Source organism: Callithrix jacchus, chromosome 10 (assembly GCF_049354715.1).
Source record: "Callithrix jacchus isolate 240 chromosome 10, calJac240_pri, whole genome shotgun sequence".
Lineage (NCBI taxonomy): Eukaryota > Metazoa > Chordata > Mammalia > Primates > Cebidae > Callithrix > Callithrix jacchus.
In genome coordinates, this window is record NC_133511.1 from 121,815,229 (window position 1) to 121,830,540 (window position 15,312).

General features: G+C 55.7%; 1 protein-coding gene across 2 annotated transcripts; it reads right to left on the reverse strand.

Annotated features, from left to right (window-relative positions):
* Positions 1-251: 251 nt before the first annotated feature.
* PYGM (glycogen phosphorylase, muscle associated) lies at positions 252-14,893 on the reverse strand. Of its 2 annotated transcripts, none has more exons than XM_035263184.2 (20): positions 14,571-14,893; positions 13,478-13,579; positions 13,313-13,391; positions 13,123-13,226; positions 12,647-12,778; positions 10,833-10,944; positions 10,663-10,745; positions 10,044-10,187; positions 9,607-9,699; positions 9,234-9,380; positions 8,875-9,038; positions 8,408-8,522; positions 7,709-7,810; positions 7,249-7,396; positions 6,907-6,965; positions 6,634-6,775; positions 5,708-5,915; positions 1,064-1,198; positions 760-826; positions 252-653 (listed from the first exon to the last, which is right to left on the reverse strand). In XM_035263184.2, exons 1-20 carry the CDS (start codon positions 14,811-14,813, stop codon positions 504-506), a joined length of 2,529 nt encoding a protein of 842 aa, XP_035119075.1. In that variant the 5' UTR covers positions 14,814-14,893; the 3' UTR covers positions 252-503. The 2 variants fall into 2 exon arrangements, with proteins under 2 accessions (XP_035119075.1, XP_078197472.1); XM_078341346.1 differs by having other exon boundaries at positions 13,845-14,893.
* Between the last annotated feature and the right edge of the window lie 419 nt (positions 14,894-15,312).

The following is a 15,312-nucleotide window of genomic DNA, read 5'->3' on the forward strand; positions in this document are numbered from 1 at the left end:
CCCCGGCCAGCCAGGCTAGCCGCTGACCTAGTATGGACACAGCACTGGGAAGAAAGGCGTGAAGGGTGACGCCAGGAAAGGGGCTGGAAAGGCCTAGGCCCCGCCCCCACGGGTCGCCCCGTCTACCCCACCCCTGCCCCCTCCCTGGGACGCACCTGCAGAGTATGGAGGATAAGGGGGTGATTGCGCAGCTGCTGTTGAGCCCGCCAAGAGCTAAAAATATTTCTCAACAAAGAGAGGGGTAAGGAGGCTCCCAAGAAGCATCAATTTATTGGGGAGTGGGTGCAGTTGGTCAGACCCCATAAACAGGAGAGGACTGGGAGCCCGAGAAAAGAAGGGGGCGGGTGTCCTTAGTCACGGTGAACACTGGGACCTTGAGGGGAAAATGAGGGTTCCAGGAGGGGGCTTAGAGATCTAACTCCAGTACCCCACCCTCTGCAGGAGGCGCTGGAGCTGGCGCTGGTGACAGGCTCAAGGGCTGGTTTGGGGTCTGGTCTGGAGGTTCAGATGGTCTCATCCGGGGCCGGCAGGCGCTGGCGGGAAGGCTCCACACCCCAGATCTCCCGGGCATACTGGGCAATGGTGCGGTCGCTGGAGAACTTGCCAGAGGTGGCTATGTTCCGGATCACCATCCGCGTCCACTCTCTTGGGTTCTGCGGGTCAAAGCTCTGGTTCACTCTGCTGGCAGGACCTCCACCTTCTGCCTCATCCCAGCCGGGCCACCAAAGCCCTGACAACCCGTGGCCCAGGATCCCTCACCTTGTACAAGGCACTGACTTTCTCCTGGCATTTAATGTAGTCTTCATAATCTGCAAAGACTTTAAACCTGGAGGACAAAGGATAGGCATGTGCTATCCCCTTTAAGGAGCTAGGGTAAGTTCTATGAGGTCAAGGGCCAAGCCTGTCCTGTCCCAGCGGACAGCGGGCGACCTGGAGGGTCATGCTGCTTCCAAAGGTGCTTGATTCCAACTGCTGGGACCCCTGTCCAGCTTCCCCACCACACACCTGAGCCTCCATCTGCCCAGCAGCCCCACCTGCGTGGTTCTCGGACCAGCCAGCTCACCGGTCATGGTGCATGAGCATATTGACAATGTCCTTGAACAGGTCGGGCTGTTTGGGGGAGAAGAAGCCACTGCTCAGCTGCTCAATGATCTGCCGAAGTTCAGGAATGCGGTCGTAGTACTCCTGGGCATTGTACCTGCCGGGACAGAGCTACAGTCAGCTCCTCGGAAAGGGGTGCTCTTCCAGAGAAAAGCTGAGAAGTCCCACGCCCCAGGGGGTCAAAGCCCAGGCCTAGCCTGCTGCTCCCTGGGGCTGCCACACCCACTGTTGAGGGCCTCCCTGCAGCAGCCCCCCTTCTCTGCTCAGCTTTTTTTTTTTTTTTTTTTTTTGAGACGGAGTTTTGCTCAAACTGTTGCCCGATCTGCAGTGCAATGACACAATCTTGGCTCACCACAACCCCTGCCTCCCAGGTTAGGCAATTCTTCTGCCTCAGCCTCCCAAGTAGCTGGGATTACAGGTGCACGCCACCATGCCCGGCTAATTTTTTGTACTTTTAGTAGAGCCAGGGTTTCTCCATGTTGGTTAGGCTGGTCTGGATCTCCTGACCTTCAGGTGATCCACCCACCTCAGCCTCCCAAAGTCCTGGGATTACAGGCATGAGCCACAGCGCTTGGCCTCTGCTCAGCTTTTCATCCCTCCTTTGTGAATAAGGAAACTGAGGCCCAGAGGAGACATAAAGCTAAGTGTTAGCGCCAGGGCCCCCGAGCAAGTGCTTTTCCTCCCAGCCACCACTGCTGCCTCCTCACTGGTTTGTTTTCTCCTCCAGTAGCCCAAGTCCACATCTGGCCTTGCCCTCGGGCTGCAAGAGTAGCTAACAGGTACAGCCCTTCAACTGACCCTCTGCGCCCCCACCACGGCTCGAAGCCCTCCACAGGCCAATCTCAAACCCTAACCCTTCCAACCAGAAGCCAGCGCTACCCCACGAAGCCTCTAATCCCTGTCCCCTCGTGTGACACTCAGGTGACTCTCCCTGCATGATGGTGTCAGCCCCCACAGTGGCCCCCCACCTGCCCCCTCCAACACAGTCTCCATCCTGCAGCCAGAGTGTTCTTCCAGGGCCTAGTTCTGGGCATGCCAGGCCCGTGCTCACATCTCACAGCTCCCTCCTGCCCAGGGGACAGTCAGCTTTCTAGGCAATCCTCACAGGAGAAACTCCTTTCAGTGTTTAATGCCAACTCTAGGAAGCTGTTGTGGGAGTGTAAACTGGGAGAAACTTTCTGGAAAGCAGTTTGGCAATCTGTGTCAGGAGCCTTAGGAACTCATACTTTTTAACTCAGAAGTATCTCCCTTCCAATAATTATCTTAAGGAAATCATCAGACGTGGATGTAGATGTTAAAAGGTTGCTCATCACAGTAATATTCAACAACCCGGAAATCAACTTTAATGTCCAGCCATATGCAACTGATTAAATAAGTGTGACATGCTCATAGGATGGAATCTTATACAGACATTTCAAATATTTTTGAAAACTAAGACACGGAAAATCTCTCTCCAATGTTAAGATATCAGGATTCAAGCTGGGCACAGTGGCTCATGCCTGTAGTCCCAGCACTTTGGGAGGCCGAGGCAGATGGATCCCCTGAGATCAGGAGTTCAAGACCAGCCTGGCCAACATTGTGAAACCCTGTCTCTACTAAAAATACAAAAAATTAGCTGGGCACAGTGGCAGGTGCCTGTAATCCCAGCTACTCAGGAGGCTAAGGCAGGAGAATCGCTTGAACCCAGGAGGCGGAGGTTGCAATGAGCCGAGATCGCACCATTTTACTCCAGCCTGGGCAGCAGGAGCGAAATTCTGTCTCAAAGAAAAAAAAAAAAGATATCAGGATTAAAAATTGTACATATAGCTGGGCACAGTGGCTCAAGCCTACAATCCCAGCATTTGGGAGGCTGTGGTGGGTGGATCACTTGAGCTCAGGAGTTCAAGGCCAGCCTGGCCAACATGGTGAAACCCTGTAGCGTCTCTACTAAAAATACAAAAATTAGCTGAGTGTGGTGGTGCATGCCTATAATCTCAACTACTCAGGAGGCTGAGGCAGGAGAATCACTTGAACCTGGGAGGCAGAGGCTGCATTGAGCTGAAATCATGCTACTACACTCCAGCCTGTGGGGACAGAACAAGACTCTGCCTCAAAAAAAAAAAAAAACTGTCCAGCCACAGTGGCTCACACCTGTAATCCCAGGACTTTGGGAGGCTGAGGTGGGCAGATCACTTGAGGTCAGGAGTTCGAGACCAAACTGGCCAACATGGCAAAACCTCATCTCTACTGAAAATACAAAAAGTAGGCCAGACACGGTGGCTCACGCCTGTCATCCCAGCACTTTGGGAAGCCAGGGCGAGTGGATCACCTGAGGTCAGGAGTTTGAGACCAGCCTGGCTGACAAGGTGAAACCCTATCTCAACTAAAAACACACCAAAAAATAGCTAGGCGTGCTGGCAGGCGCCTGTAATCCCAGCTACTCAGGAGGTTGAAGCAGGAGACTCGCTTGAACCAGTGAGCTGAGATCACACCATTGCCCTCCAGCCTGAGCAACAAGAGCGAAACTCCATCTCCAAGAAAACCGCAAAAAGTAGCCAGGTGTTGGTGGCACATGCCTATAATTCCAGCTGTTTGAGAGGCTGAGACAGAAGAATGACTTGGACTCAGAAGGCAGAGGTTGCAGTAAGCCAAGATCGTGCCACTGCACTCCAGCTTGGGTGACACAGCAAGACTACATCTCAAAAAATAAAAATAAATCACGCCTGTAATCCCAGCACTTTGGGAGGCCAAGGCGGGCGGATCACGAGGTCAAGAGATCGAGACCATCCTTGGCCATGGTGAAACCCCGTCTCTACTAAAAATACAAAAATTAGCCGGGCATGATGGCACACGCCTGTGGTCCCAGCTACTCGGGAGGCTGAGGCGGAAGAATCGCTTGAACCCAGGCGGAGGTTGCAGTGAGCCGAGATTGTGCCACCGCACTCCAGCCTGGCGACAGAGTAAGACTCCGTCTCAAAAAATAAAAAATAAAATAAAAATAAAAATAAATAAATAAATAGTACATATGTTACTTCCAGCTTTTAAGAACTATATATATTACATGTTTGTTTTTTGTCTATTACTCTGTGCATATGCCTATCCGATTAGAGATACGTTTATACAAATAAACATATAAACACACATAAAAAGGGGTATAGTAGCTTTAAATCTGGGTAATGAGATTATGAATGACAGTTATTTTATTCTTTTTGGTTCTGGGGTTTTTTTCCAACCAATGAGCATGCTTTTTTTTTTTTTTTTTTGAGACATGGTCTCTGTGTCACTGAGGCTGGCGTGCAGTGGCACGATCACTGCTCACTGCAGCCTCCATCTCTCAGGGTCAGGTGGTCCTCCTGCCTAACCTCTGTAGCAGCTGGGACCACAGATGTGCAACAGTACATTAAGCTAAGTTTTTAATTTTTTTTTGTAGAGATAGAGTCTCACTATGTGCCCAGGTTGGTCTCAAACTCCTGGGTTCAAGCAGTCCTCCTGTCCCGGCCTCCCAAAGTGCTAGAATTACAGGTATGAGCCACCATGCCTGGCGTTATTACTTTCAGGATAAGAAAAAGATTATTCAAAAGCAAATTTTTGTACAAAAAAGATAGCTGGGCGTGGTGGCGTGCGCCTGCAATCCCAGCTACTCAGGAGGCTGAGGCAGGAGAATTGCTTGAACCTGGGAGGTGGAAGTTGCTGCAGTGAGCCAAGATCGCGCCACTGCACTCCAGCTTGGGCGACAGAGTGAGACTCCATCTCAAAAAAAAAACCTAAATAATAAATAAGAAAAACAAATTTTTGGCCAAGCACAGTGGCCCACTCCTGTAATCCCAGCACTTTGGGAGGACAAGTCAAGTGGATCACTTGAGGTCAGAGTTTAAAGACCAGCCTGGCCAACATGGTGAAACCCCATCTCTACAAAAATACAAAAATTAGCTGGGCATGATGGTGTCTATAATCTGAGGCAGGAGAATCACTTGAATCTGGGAGGTGGAGGTTGCCGTGAGCCAAGATCAGGCCATTGCACTCCAGTCTGGGTGACAGAGTGAGACTCTGTCTCCAAAAAATAAAAATAAAATAATAAATGAAAACAATTTTTTTAAATGTAATGCCAGGATAATGTCTCCTCTGCAGAATTGTTTCTGACCACAGGCCCCTTGTAACTACTGTGCTCATATTTCCCTTTTGGCCATGGCTTCCAGGGAGCAAGGATTTTTTTACTACCAATTCCCGAACAATATTCTCTCTTAGGATTGATATAATATTCTCTTCCTAGCTGGGCGTGGTGGCACACACCTGTAATCCCAGCTACTTGGGAGGCTGAGGCAGGAGAATCATTTGAACCTGGGAGGCGGAGTTGCAGTGAGCCGAGATTGCACCACTGTACTCCAGCCTGGGCAATAGAGTGAGGCTCCATCTCAAAAAAAAAAAAATTATCTTCCTTTTCCTTCAGTTCTGTGTTATTTCTTTCTTTTCCCATTTCATTAACCTTATTGGCTGTAAGCGCCCTTTAAAATTTTCCAGAATCCTGCGGCCATGACCAAGACCTTGCTGGGCCTGGACCAGTCTTTGCCGGAGTGCCTCTTGAGCCCAGCACCACCCTCCAGAGCTTTGGAGCCTTTGACCCCCATACCCTCTCTGGTCGAGCTTTTCCACATCTTCCACCCGCATGCCAAAGATGAAGAAGTTCTCCTCTCCTGCCTCTTCTGCCATCTCCACGTTGGCCCCGTCCATGGTGCCAATGGTCAGAGCCCCGTTGAGCATGAATTTCATGTTGCCAGTGCCTGAGGCCTCTGTGCCCGCAGTGGAGATCTGCTCAGAGAGGTCTGCAGCTGGGATCACTGTGTGATGGCAGCAGGGGGACAAGTCAGCTCAGGGAAGAGCCCCTCATCAGCTGGGAACTCTTGGATTAGGCTGGCCCCAGACATAGCTGGACTCAGAGTCCCCTGCACCCCCAACTCCCAATCTTCACCAGCCAAGTCACCCTCTCACACTGCACCCCCACTGCCCTCCACCTCTTGTAGATTCTTGACCATCTAGGTCTAACCTGGATCTCCCCGCCTCTGTTGCAGATTTGAAGGTAATTTCACCCTGTACTGCCCGAGATTCCACCATTAGAGGGCATCCGCACGGTCTGTTTGTTTTTAGAGAGAGTTTCGCTCTTGTTGCCCAGGCTGGAGTGCAATGGTGTGATCTCGGCTCACTGCAGCCTTCACCTCCTGGGTTCCAGCAATTCTCCTGCTTCAGCCTCCTGAGTAGCTTGGATTACAGGCACCCACCACCACGCCTGGCTAATTTTTTTGTATTTTTAGTACAGACGTTGGCCATGTTGGCCAGGCTGGTCTCAAACTCCTGACCTCAGGTGATTCACCCACCTCGGCCTCCCAAAATGCTGGGATTACAGGCATGAACCACCGTGTCCGGCCTCCTCATGGCTTAAGCATTGGCCTCTCCAGATTCTTCTTTCAAATACAAGTATCCCAGAGAGAAAGGACTGATGCCTCTTCCTAGGACTGAATTAGTCAGGGCCTCCCTAGGATCCCTGGTGGCAGCACCCACCTTTCTCAGCCAGTGAGACCCGGTAGTTCTCCAGGAAGATGACACGGAGGCGGTCACCCACTGCCGGGTCGTGGTTCACCACATCCCCAATGGCTGTGATGAGTTTGATGATCATCTTGGCCATGTGGTACCCAGGTGCAGCCTGAGAGGACACAGTCTGGGGTCAGCTCTACCGCCAGGCACTCCCATCCCCTATCCTACAACCCAGCTGGGCTGACCTCACCCCGGATATATCAAAGGACGGGAGACCAGGACTGGAGCCTGGCTTCTCACCTTCCCTCCGATCATCACAGTCCGAGGCACAAAAAACTTATTGGGCTCTCGCTTGATGCCTGTGGAGAAACGAGAGGGATCAAGTGGGCCTGCTTTTCCCTCTGGGTAGTAGCTCCTGACAGAGGCTGGGTAGTGTGACAGTAGGCCTGACTTGGACAATCATGTGCTTTGTGACTGTCACTTCTCCCTTTCTGAGCCTCAATTTGCCCATCTGTGAAATGGGGATAATTCCATGTCCTGAGAGCTGTCACAAGGCCAAAGGAGATGTTGCTTGGGCAGCACGTGCTATGGTGGCACGAACGCGGGGGAGCGCTGAGACGGGGCAGAGCGGCTGCCACTCACGGTTGTACAGGGTGATGACGTGCAGGCAGTTGAGGAGCTGTCGTTTATATTCGTGAATCCGCTTCACCTGGATGTCGAAGAGCGAGTTGGGGTTGATGTGAACTTTGTATTCCCTCTCTAGGTAGGCTGCAAACTTCAACTTGTTTTCCTGGAGGCAGAGACAGGGAAGGGCTCACCAACAGGCCACAGCCTCAGGAAATCCTACCGTCCACACTCCATTCACTCAGGCCCAGGAGGATGGATGCCAGGAGGCTCACTGGCTACTTCTGTCCACTCCTGCACCACAGCAGACATTGCTAATCAATGTTAGCACTATTTATGTGAGGTCAGATGATAGGCAGCTTCCACCATCGGCCTGGGTGGGCAGCAGAGATTAACTGTTTGCCACGCCTGAGCCGGATATCTGGCCCTCCAGCGCCCTCCACACAGCATGGCTGTCCCGCGCTGCAGCTCCCCCCACCTGCTTCACTTTGGCCACATCCCGAATGAAGGCTTCATCATCCACAAAGGAGAGCAGTTTGCGCAGCTGGTCCAGGTCGGAGATGAAGTCCTCACCGATGCGCTGTAGGAAGACGGCTCTCAGACAAGCCCATCCCCATCCTTCCTCCTTCCAACACAGAAGGGGCCCTTTCCAGGTCAGCCAAGCCCCCTCCACCCAGCAGGCTGCTCTGGGAGCCCTCCCAGCCCCTCCTCCCCCAGCCTTCCATCTGGGGCACAGGGCAGCCATGGTTACCTGCCTCCCCTCCTGGCCTTGAGCTCTGAAGGCTGATGCCACCTGACCCTAGCAGTCCTTCCTGGCTTCCTGGCAAAGCTTTGCCTGATGCCAACATGACCTTGTGCCTTCCCTGCCAGATATCTGCCCCTTCCAGGCTCACTTCAGATGTGACCCATGGATGACTCCCTCCATTAGACTGAGACCTTTGCTGGGTTCACCTCACAGCCAGGGCCTCCCTTAGCACATAGAGCACCCTCATGCAAATAAGAGAATGGTGTTCCTCCTTCAGGCGGATGTGAGGCTTGGGGAACACAGTGCAGGAGGGATTTCAGCCCTTGGCTGGGAGCCCTGACACAATGAACCACCCGCACAACTATACCCAGCTGATCCCTGCAGGGACCAGGGACCCATGTTGACCCTACTGGCCATACAATGCCCTCTCACCTCAGCAATGACCTCTGCCAGCCCAGGGTTACACAGAACCAGCCAGCGCCGAGGGGTGATGCCATTGGTCTTATTCTGGAACTTATGAGGCTCCAACTCATAGAAGTCTTTGAAGCTGCAGGATGAGGTTGGACAAGGGTCGCTACTCACCCCTGTAGGATGAAAGCCTCTGCCCTGGGGCCCCTACCCTGTCTTGCTGAAAGGGGCCTGGGGTGGGGAATGTGGACCTGGGGAAGGTGGGGGATGCTGTGTGTAAGAGGGGGCATCCCAGGACAGGGCGGCACTGGTAGGGGCTGCCGTGCTTGTAAGAATGACGCCACCTGTGAATGCCGCCCGGGGCCAGAGACCATGAAGGGCTAGAGACCATGAGTGGTCAGGCAGGGCAGTGAGGGGCGGGGTCTCTGTTAGACAGAGGCGTGGATTAGGTGGGGCTTAGAGACGGGCGGGGTCTGGAGAGCAGGGCTCACATGGTCTTCTTGAGGATCTCCGAGTGGATGCGCGCCACGCCATTGACAGCATGTGAACCCGCGATGCACAGGTGTGCCATGTTGATGCGCTTCACCGCGCCCTCCTCCACCAGCGACATGCGCCGCAGCCGGTCTATGTCCCCTGGAAATGTGGCCGCCACCCGCTGTGCCCAGAGAGCCCAGAGCTAGGACCAGATCCAGGAACCCCAGTCCCCAGTCCCCAGCCCCACACCCCCAGAGCTCTGCCCAGAGCCCTCACTGCCCCATAGTCTCAGGGCCCTGGCTGGGCACCCCTACTCCCAGGCCCAGACTGGGTGTCCCCCCTCGTCCCCGCATCGTCCCCAAGCCTCCCAACTTACGTTGAGGAAGCGCTGGTTGATCTCGTAGATGATCTGGAGGTGCCGTGGTAGCAGCGTCTCCAAGAGGTGCACCGGCCAGCGCTCCAGGGCCTCGGGCAGCACCGTATGGTTGGTGTAGGCACACGTCCTCACTGTCACATCCCACGCCTGGCACACGGGGTGGGCAGTCAGGACACCGACCTCAGCCTAGTGGCTCTCCCCACACCCTATGCAGCCCAGCAGGCCCCCCCACCACAGTGCCAGGTTTAGGACCGTCCCTCTGGCCTCAAGCTCCAGTCTGTTCACTCCACTCATATCCTCCCATGTCCCCAAACTGGGAAGGGAACGCTGAAGTGGAGAGTGTCAAATGAGGCAGAGGGGTCCTGAAGCCCACCTTGTCCCAATCCAGCCGCTCCAGGTCCACCAGGATCCTCATCAGTTCGGGGATGGCCAGGGAGGGGTGGGTGTCATTGAGCTGAATGGCCACCTGGGATAGGCAGAGAAGTCAGTCTGAGCTCCAAACCACATACCATGCTATGGTCACTGTCCTTTGCCACTTCGGAGCCCCCCAGAGAGCCCAGCACGGTTCTGTGACTGGGCTGAGGGCAGAGCAAGCAGGTGCTCATGGGGGTGGGAGGAATGGGGTAGGGGGAGCCGGGCAGGAGGAGGGAAGCCGAGGTTATGAGCCTGTGGATTGACCTGAGCAAATGACCCTCCCACCCTCCCAGCCTCCAATCCTTTATCTATTACATGGGGCAGTCCGACTGAGGCTGGAGGGAGAGGCCCGGCACACACTGTCCGGCACAGAGGCGCCCTCTACGCGCATAGTACCTTGTCCGGAAAGGCATCAAAGTTCGTGCGCACGGGATCGCGGCAGCCGAACTTGGAGGACTTGAAGCGACGGATGATGTCCTGGAGGGTGGCGGCTACCACGAAATACTCCTGCTTCAGCCGCAGCTCCTTCCCCTCAAAGAACTGGGAACAGCGCGAGGCAGCGTGAGTCAAGGTGGCAGGGGCGTGGCCTAAAGCTGCGGTGGGTGTGGCCAGAGGGGACTCCCACCCATACCAGGACCCCTGAGCCCTGAGCCCTGAGCCCTGAGCCCTGAGCCCTGAGCCCTGAGCCAAGACCCCTTTCTGGGTCCCAGGGAATTTTCCTCTACCAAGAAGTAGTGGCAAGAGACAGTGTCAGGAAGAGGGCACAAGAACCGAGAGTATCGTGGGTGTCGCCTTGGGACAGCTCCTCCAAAGTGCCCTTGGCTAACCCACTTCCCTCAGGACTCAGGTGTCCTTGTGCTCAAAAGGCTTAAGATGGGGGCACAGGATGCACAAGGCCAGCAGTATGCCCTGGGTGTGAGTAGGGCACCAGCAAGTGTCTCTCCCCAGTTCTTCCTAACCCCTGCTCCCAGGACTCAGGCTTTCAGCACCCCACACCACCCAGAGACTGACGCACATTATCGTTGGGGTATAGGACACGAGAGATGTTCTCCGCCAGGTTCCGGTCCAGCACAGCCTGGATGTAGCCACCGACGTTGACTGAGAGACGAGAGTGGGGAGAGGGTAAGGCCTGGGCAGGGCAGGGCTGGTGGGCAGGCTGGGGCTGCTACCAGCGGATGAACTCACAGTCCTTGAGGTTGAAGTCATTGGGAGCCTTGGCAGACCAGAGGCGCATGGTGTTGACGACATTGTTGCGATAGCCAGGCACCGGTGTATCATAGGGCATGGCCAGTACCACCTGCGGGGGGCAATCCTGTCAGGAGCTGCCTGGCCCTGGCATCTGCCTCCCTCCCCTCAGGGCTGGCACTCAAGGCTTTGTCCCTGCACTCTGCAGACCCCGGCTCTTGTCCCAATGCTAGCATCGACTAGTTGCGTAACCATGAGCAAACCCCATAGCCTCTCTGGACCTCATCTACAGGGAAAACACCCTCAGCACTTCCCCAACACCAGTAAGCCCTGCTTGGCAGACGGCGGCGAGGAGAATGGAAGGAGGCGGATGACAAGCCCGGAGCCCAGGAGGGGCTCTGTTGGTGACCACTCTGCAGCAATGGGGGCCGGGCTGGCCAGCCTGGCCTGAGCAAAAACTAGAGGACACTGGACTCAGGAGAGGACTGGGGAACCCAGGGCCAGGCTGAAGGGGTCACAGAGGTCAAGTCCATCCAAAGACCTGAGGCCTGGTTGACCACATGGCTAATTCCCAGTGCCTAATGCTGACCCGCCTTCCATAACTAGCAAACATCAGTAACTGCTATCACGGTGCCAGGGTTCTGTCCACTCCTCCAAGGGAGCCCTCTTAAGGGGCATCGCCTTCCCTCCCCACACTCAGTCACCTTGATTGGAGCAGAGTGGGAGCTGACACACAGAGAGGGAAGGGGCTGGTCCCTGAGCACACAGCAGGCTGGCAGCACCAGAGGGAGCCAGGTCTCCTGCCTTCCAGCCACAGCCACTTGTGCCAGCTGCAACATGCACCTGGCATGGACTGCCAACAGCCCCTACTGGGCCTTAGCCTGGCTAACAGCAAATGCTCAGTTCTGAAAGCCTACTGGTTTATCTGCAGCCCCTCTGGGGGCTGATGACCCGAAGCTTCAGCAGGAAGATTGCCTGAACTGGGATTTGGTGTGTGTTTGTTTGTTTTTGAGATGGAGCCTCACTCTGTTGCCCAGGCTGGAGTAGAGTGAGGTGATCTCAGTTCACTGCAAACTCCGTCTCCCGGATTCAAGCGATTCTCTGGCCTCAGCCTCCCAAGTAGCTGGGAGTTTTGGTCAGGCTGGTCTCAAACTCCCGACCTCAGGTGATCCACCCGCCTCAGCCTCCCAAACTGCTGGGATTACAGGCGTAAGCCACTGCACTGGGCCAATTTTGAACTCCTAAGCTCAATCGACCTGCCCACCTTGGCCTCCCAAAGTGCTGGGATTACAGGCATGAGCCATGCCCTCAGTCTATTTTTTTATTTTTTGTAGAGATAGGGTCTCTCTATGTTGCCCAGGTTGGTCTTGAACTCGTGAACTCAAGCCATCCTCACACCTTGGCCTCCCAAAGTGCTGGGATTATGGGCGTGAACCACCGTGTCCAGCTTTGATTTAAAGGCTTGAATTTTCTCCTGCTCTGGGCTGCTGCTGTTGGGATGTACTGGGCAGAATCAAGTCGCCAAGATGGTCCTTTGAAAAATCTCCTGGTGTGGAGTGGAGCCAGGTCGTGCAGAGACACTGGGGGAATGGGCAGCCTCTCTCTCCTTCCAGGCTCTGCACTTAGGCTGGGTCCCCTGTGTCCCTGTCTCTAGTCTCTCCTGGCTTCAGCTGTGTGACTTTGAGTAAGTCACTTAACCTCTCTGAGCCTCAGCATCCTCAGTTGTAAAATACATTGGGTCATGCTTCCTATATAGTCTTCCTTCTCCTCCCTCCCCTTCTCTGGACTCCCCTGACCCCCAGCTTCATCCTCACCTGTGTGTCCACCCACTTGGCACCCTGGCTGGTGTGCTCCACATGGCCGTAGAAGTGCACAGGTAGCGTGAACTCGGGTCGGGCCTTCTCCCAGGGGTTACCATAGCGAAGCCAGTCATCGGCCTCCTCCATCTGAGCCCGAAGCAGGTCGGGGAGAAAGGTGGGCAGCAGTGTCAATGCAGGCACTCACACCACAGTGCATGGTGGGGTGGGGCAGGAGCTGCGGCCCAGGGCACCCTACACCAAGTATGAGTTAGGGGCTCTGAGGTGGGCCCCTGGTCTGCTGGGCTCTCCAGCAGGACACAAACCACCTGTTCCAGGGGCACCAGCTGGCTTTGGGTCGGGGGTTGGGAAGCGGCAAGGATGCTTTCCGCAGAGCTTGGGGGGCTGTTTTGGACCTATGCAGAGATGATAAACAAGTGGGAGTCTTCCCCGTCCCAACTAGACCCCACAAGGGTAGAGCCAAGGCTGCTCACCTGCCAGCCCCCGGAGATCTTCTGGTTAAAAATCCCAAACTCATAGCGAATACCGTAGCCATAGGCGGCCAGGCCCAGTGTCGCCATGGAGTCCAGAAAGCAGGCTGGGGGTGTGCAGGGAGGTGGGTGTCAGGGACCCAGCACGGAGGACCCCATCTGCCCATTCACCCTCACGGCCCTGCCCACTTACCTGCCAGCCGGCCCAGGCCCCCGTTGCCCAGCCCCGCATCCTCCTCAATTTCCTCCAGCTCCTCCATGTCCAGGCCCAGCTGGAGGGGTGAGGATGGCAGTGGTCAGGGCCAAGTGTCAGCAGGGGAACCCCCAGTCACCACAAATCGCCCCACCCCACACACACCTGGTAGGTGGCCTCGTCACAGGCATTCTCTAAGGCCAGGTTCACCATGGTGTTCTGTAGTGTCCGTCCCATGTAGAACTCCAAAGACAAGTAGTAGATCCTCTGCCCAGAGAGACAGACGGGCAGGGAATGGGGTCAGGGCCACACACCGACACTCAGCCAGGCCCAGCCACACCTGGACCTCTGGCCCACCTGCCCTGCTGTCAGACTCCAGCTGTCCTATCCCTGTTGCCAGTTTGTTTCTCCCTGTCGCAGGCTTTGTGGCCCAACAGGTGAGGTTCTGGTTCCAGCATTCCTCTGGCTTTGGACAAATCATTCTCTTTGGCCTCAGTTTCCCCATCTGGGAAATGGCGTTGGCCATACCCACCTTCAGGGACTGAGGTGCTGGGAGGGCGGGAACCCCTTCTGCTGCACCCAACACCCAGCAGGCCACCAGGATGTGCAGAAGCGTCTCCAAGAGCTCCCCAGGAGGGCAAGGCCAAGGCCCGGAGAAAAAGTCAGTTGCTCAAGGTCACACAGAGGCTAGACACTGCCATCTCCTCCCATCCTTGCACTGCCCAGTTCCCCTTGGCCCTCAAGCCTCAGTCCCAAGGAGACCCAGAGACACCAGAAACTAGGATGCTGCCAGTGCCTGGTCTCCTGGTTTCCTGGGTCCCCTCCCGGCCCCTTCTGCCTGCCCCTCCCCCACTCCCCACTGTGGGGTATCAGGTTGCTGACATTTACCAGTGACCCCACCAGACACTTGATCTCCTGCTGTACAAGCATACCATGCACACAGCCAACAACTGACAGGTCCTTCCACCAGGGCCCAACCCAGGCCACAGCCGCCATCCTGCCCACCAGCAGCCCCTCCAACCTTCTCCTAGTGGGCACTGGCCCTTTACGGCCAGCCCACCTGCTCTGAGCTCCCTGACCTCCACCCCCGCCCCAGGTTTCTCCCTCATGTTGTCCCAGCACCCTTTGTGCCTGGCACCTCTGGATTCTCCAACCCCAGGAACCTAGAGTGAAGAGGGGTGGCCCCTTAAATCCAGATCCCCAGCTCCCTGGACGCGCCTCCAGCCCATTCCTCTGCCCAGTGTGTCCCTAGCAGCACCTTGGGGTCCTTCTCATAGTAGTGCTGCTGCGTGCGGATCCAGCGCCCCACGAGGTGGTCGCGCACGGTATGGGCCAACGCAAAGTAGTAGTCTCGTGGGGTGGCCACATTGCGGTCCTTGACGAGTGTGAAATGCAGGTGCCGATTAAAGTTCTTTTTCAGCTCAGTCACGTTCTCCACGCCGGCCAGGCCGCGCACACTGATTTGCTTTCTCTTCTCGTGGTCTGACAGGGGCCGGGACATGGCTGCAGGAGGGCGGGCCGGACTGGACTGACGGTCGGTCGTGGGGACGGTGGCCTCAGCACTGCCTCCAGCCAGGGAGTGGAGCTCCCCAGCCTCAAGGGGATTTAAAGCCTGGCTCTGGGCAGCACACCCCGCCTCCCCTGCAATGGGAGGGTCTTGGCCTGGCAGCTCAGGGAGCTATTTTGAGGGCAAGGGGAGGAGAGGGGAGGGGAGGGAGAGAGGAGCTCCACTTGGGCCGCCAAGACTGGCCCGGCTTGCTCACAGGTCTGTGCTGACCCACTTCCTCCAGGCCTTGCACACAGAAGGGTCTTCTGTCCCTTGTTCCTGCCTTGTGCAGCGCTGGAGACAAGATGGAGCAGACAGTGCTGGATTGGGGAGCTGTCTTTCCGGGCCGGACCAGGATGGGAGCATGCGTTATGGCAAAAGGAAGCGGGACCCCTGCAGGCGGCGGTGCAGGAGCCAAGCCTGTGCCCTGATGGAAGAGGTGCAACTAGCAGAG

Coding starts and splice junctions, on each gene's coding strand:
- PYGM (XM_035263184.2), bottom strand. CDS start 14,813: ATGTCCCGGCCCCTGTCAGACCACGAGAAGAGAAAGCAAATCAGTGTG. Junction 9,039..9,233: donor TCAACCAGCGCTTCCTCAAC/GTAAGTTGGGAG, acceptor CTCTGGGCACAG/CGGGTGGCGGCCACATTTCC. Junction 7,397..7,708: donor ATGTGGCCAAAGTGAAGCAG/GTGGGGGGAGCT, acceptor CTCTGCCTCCAG/GAAAACAAGTTGAAGTTTGC.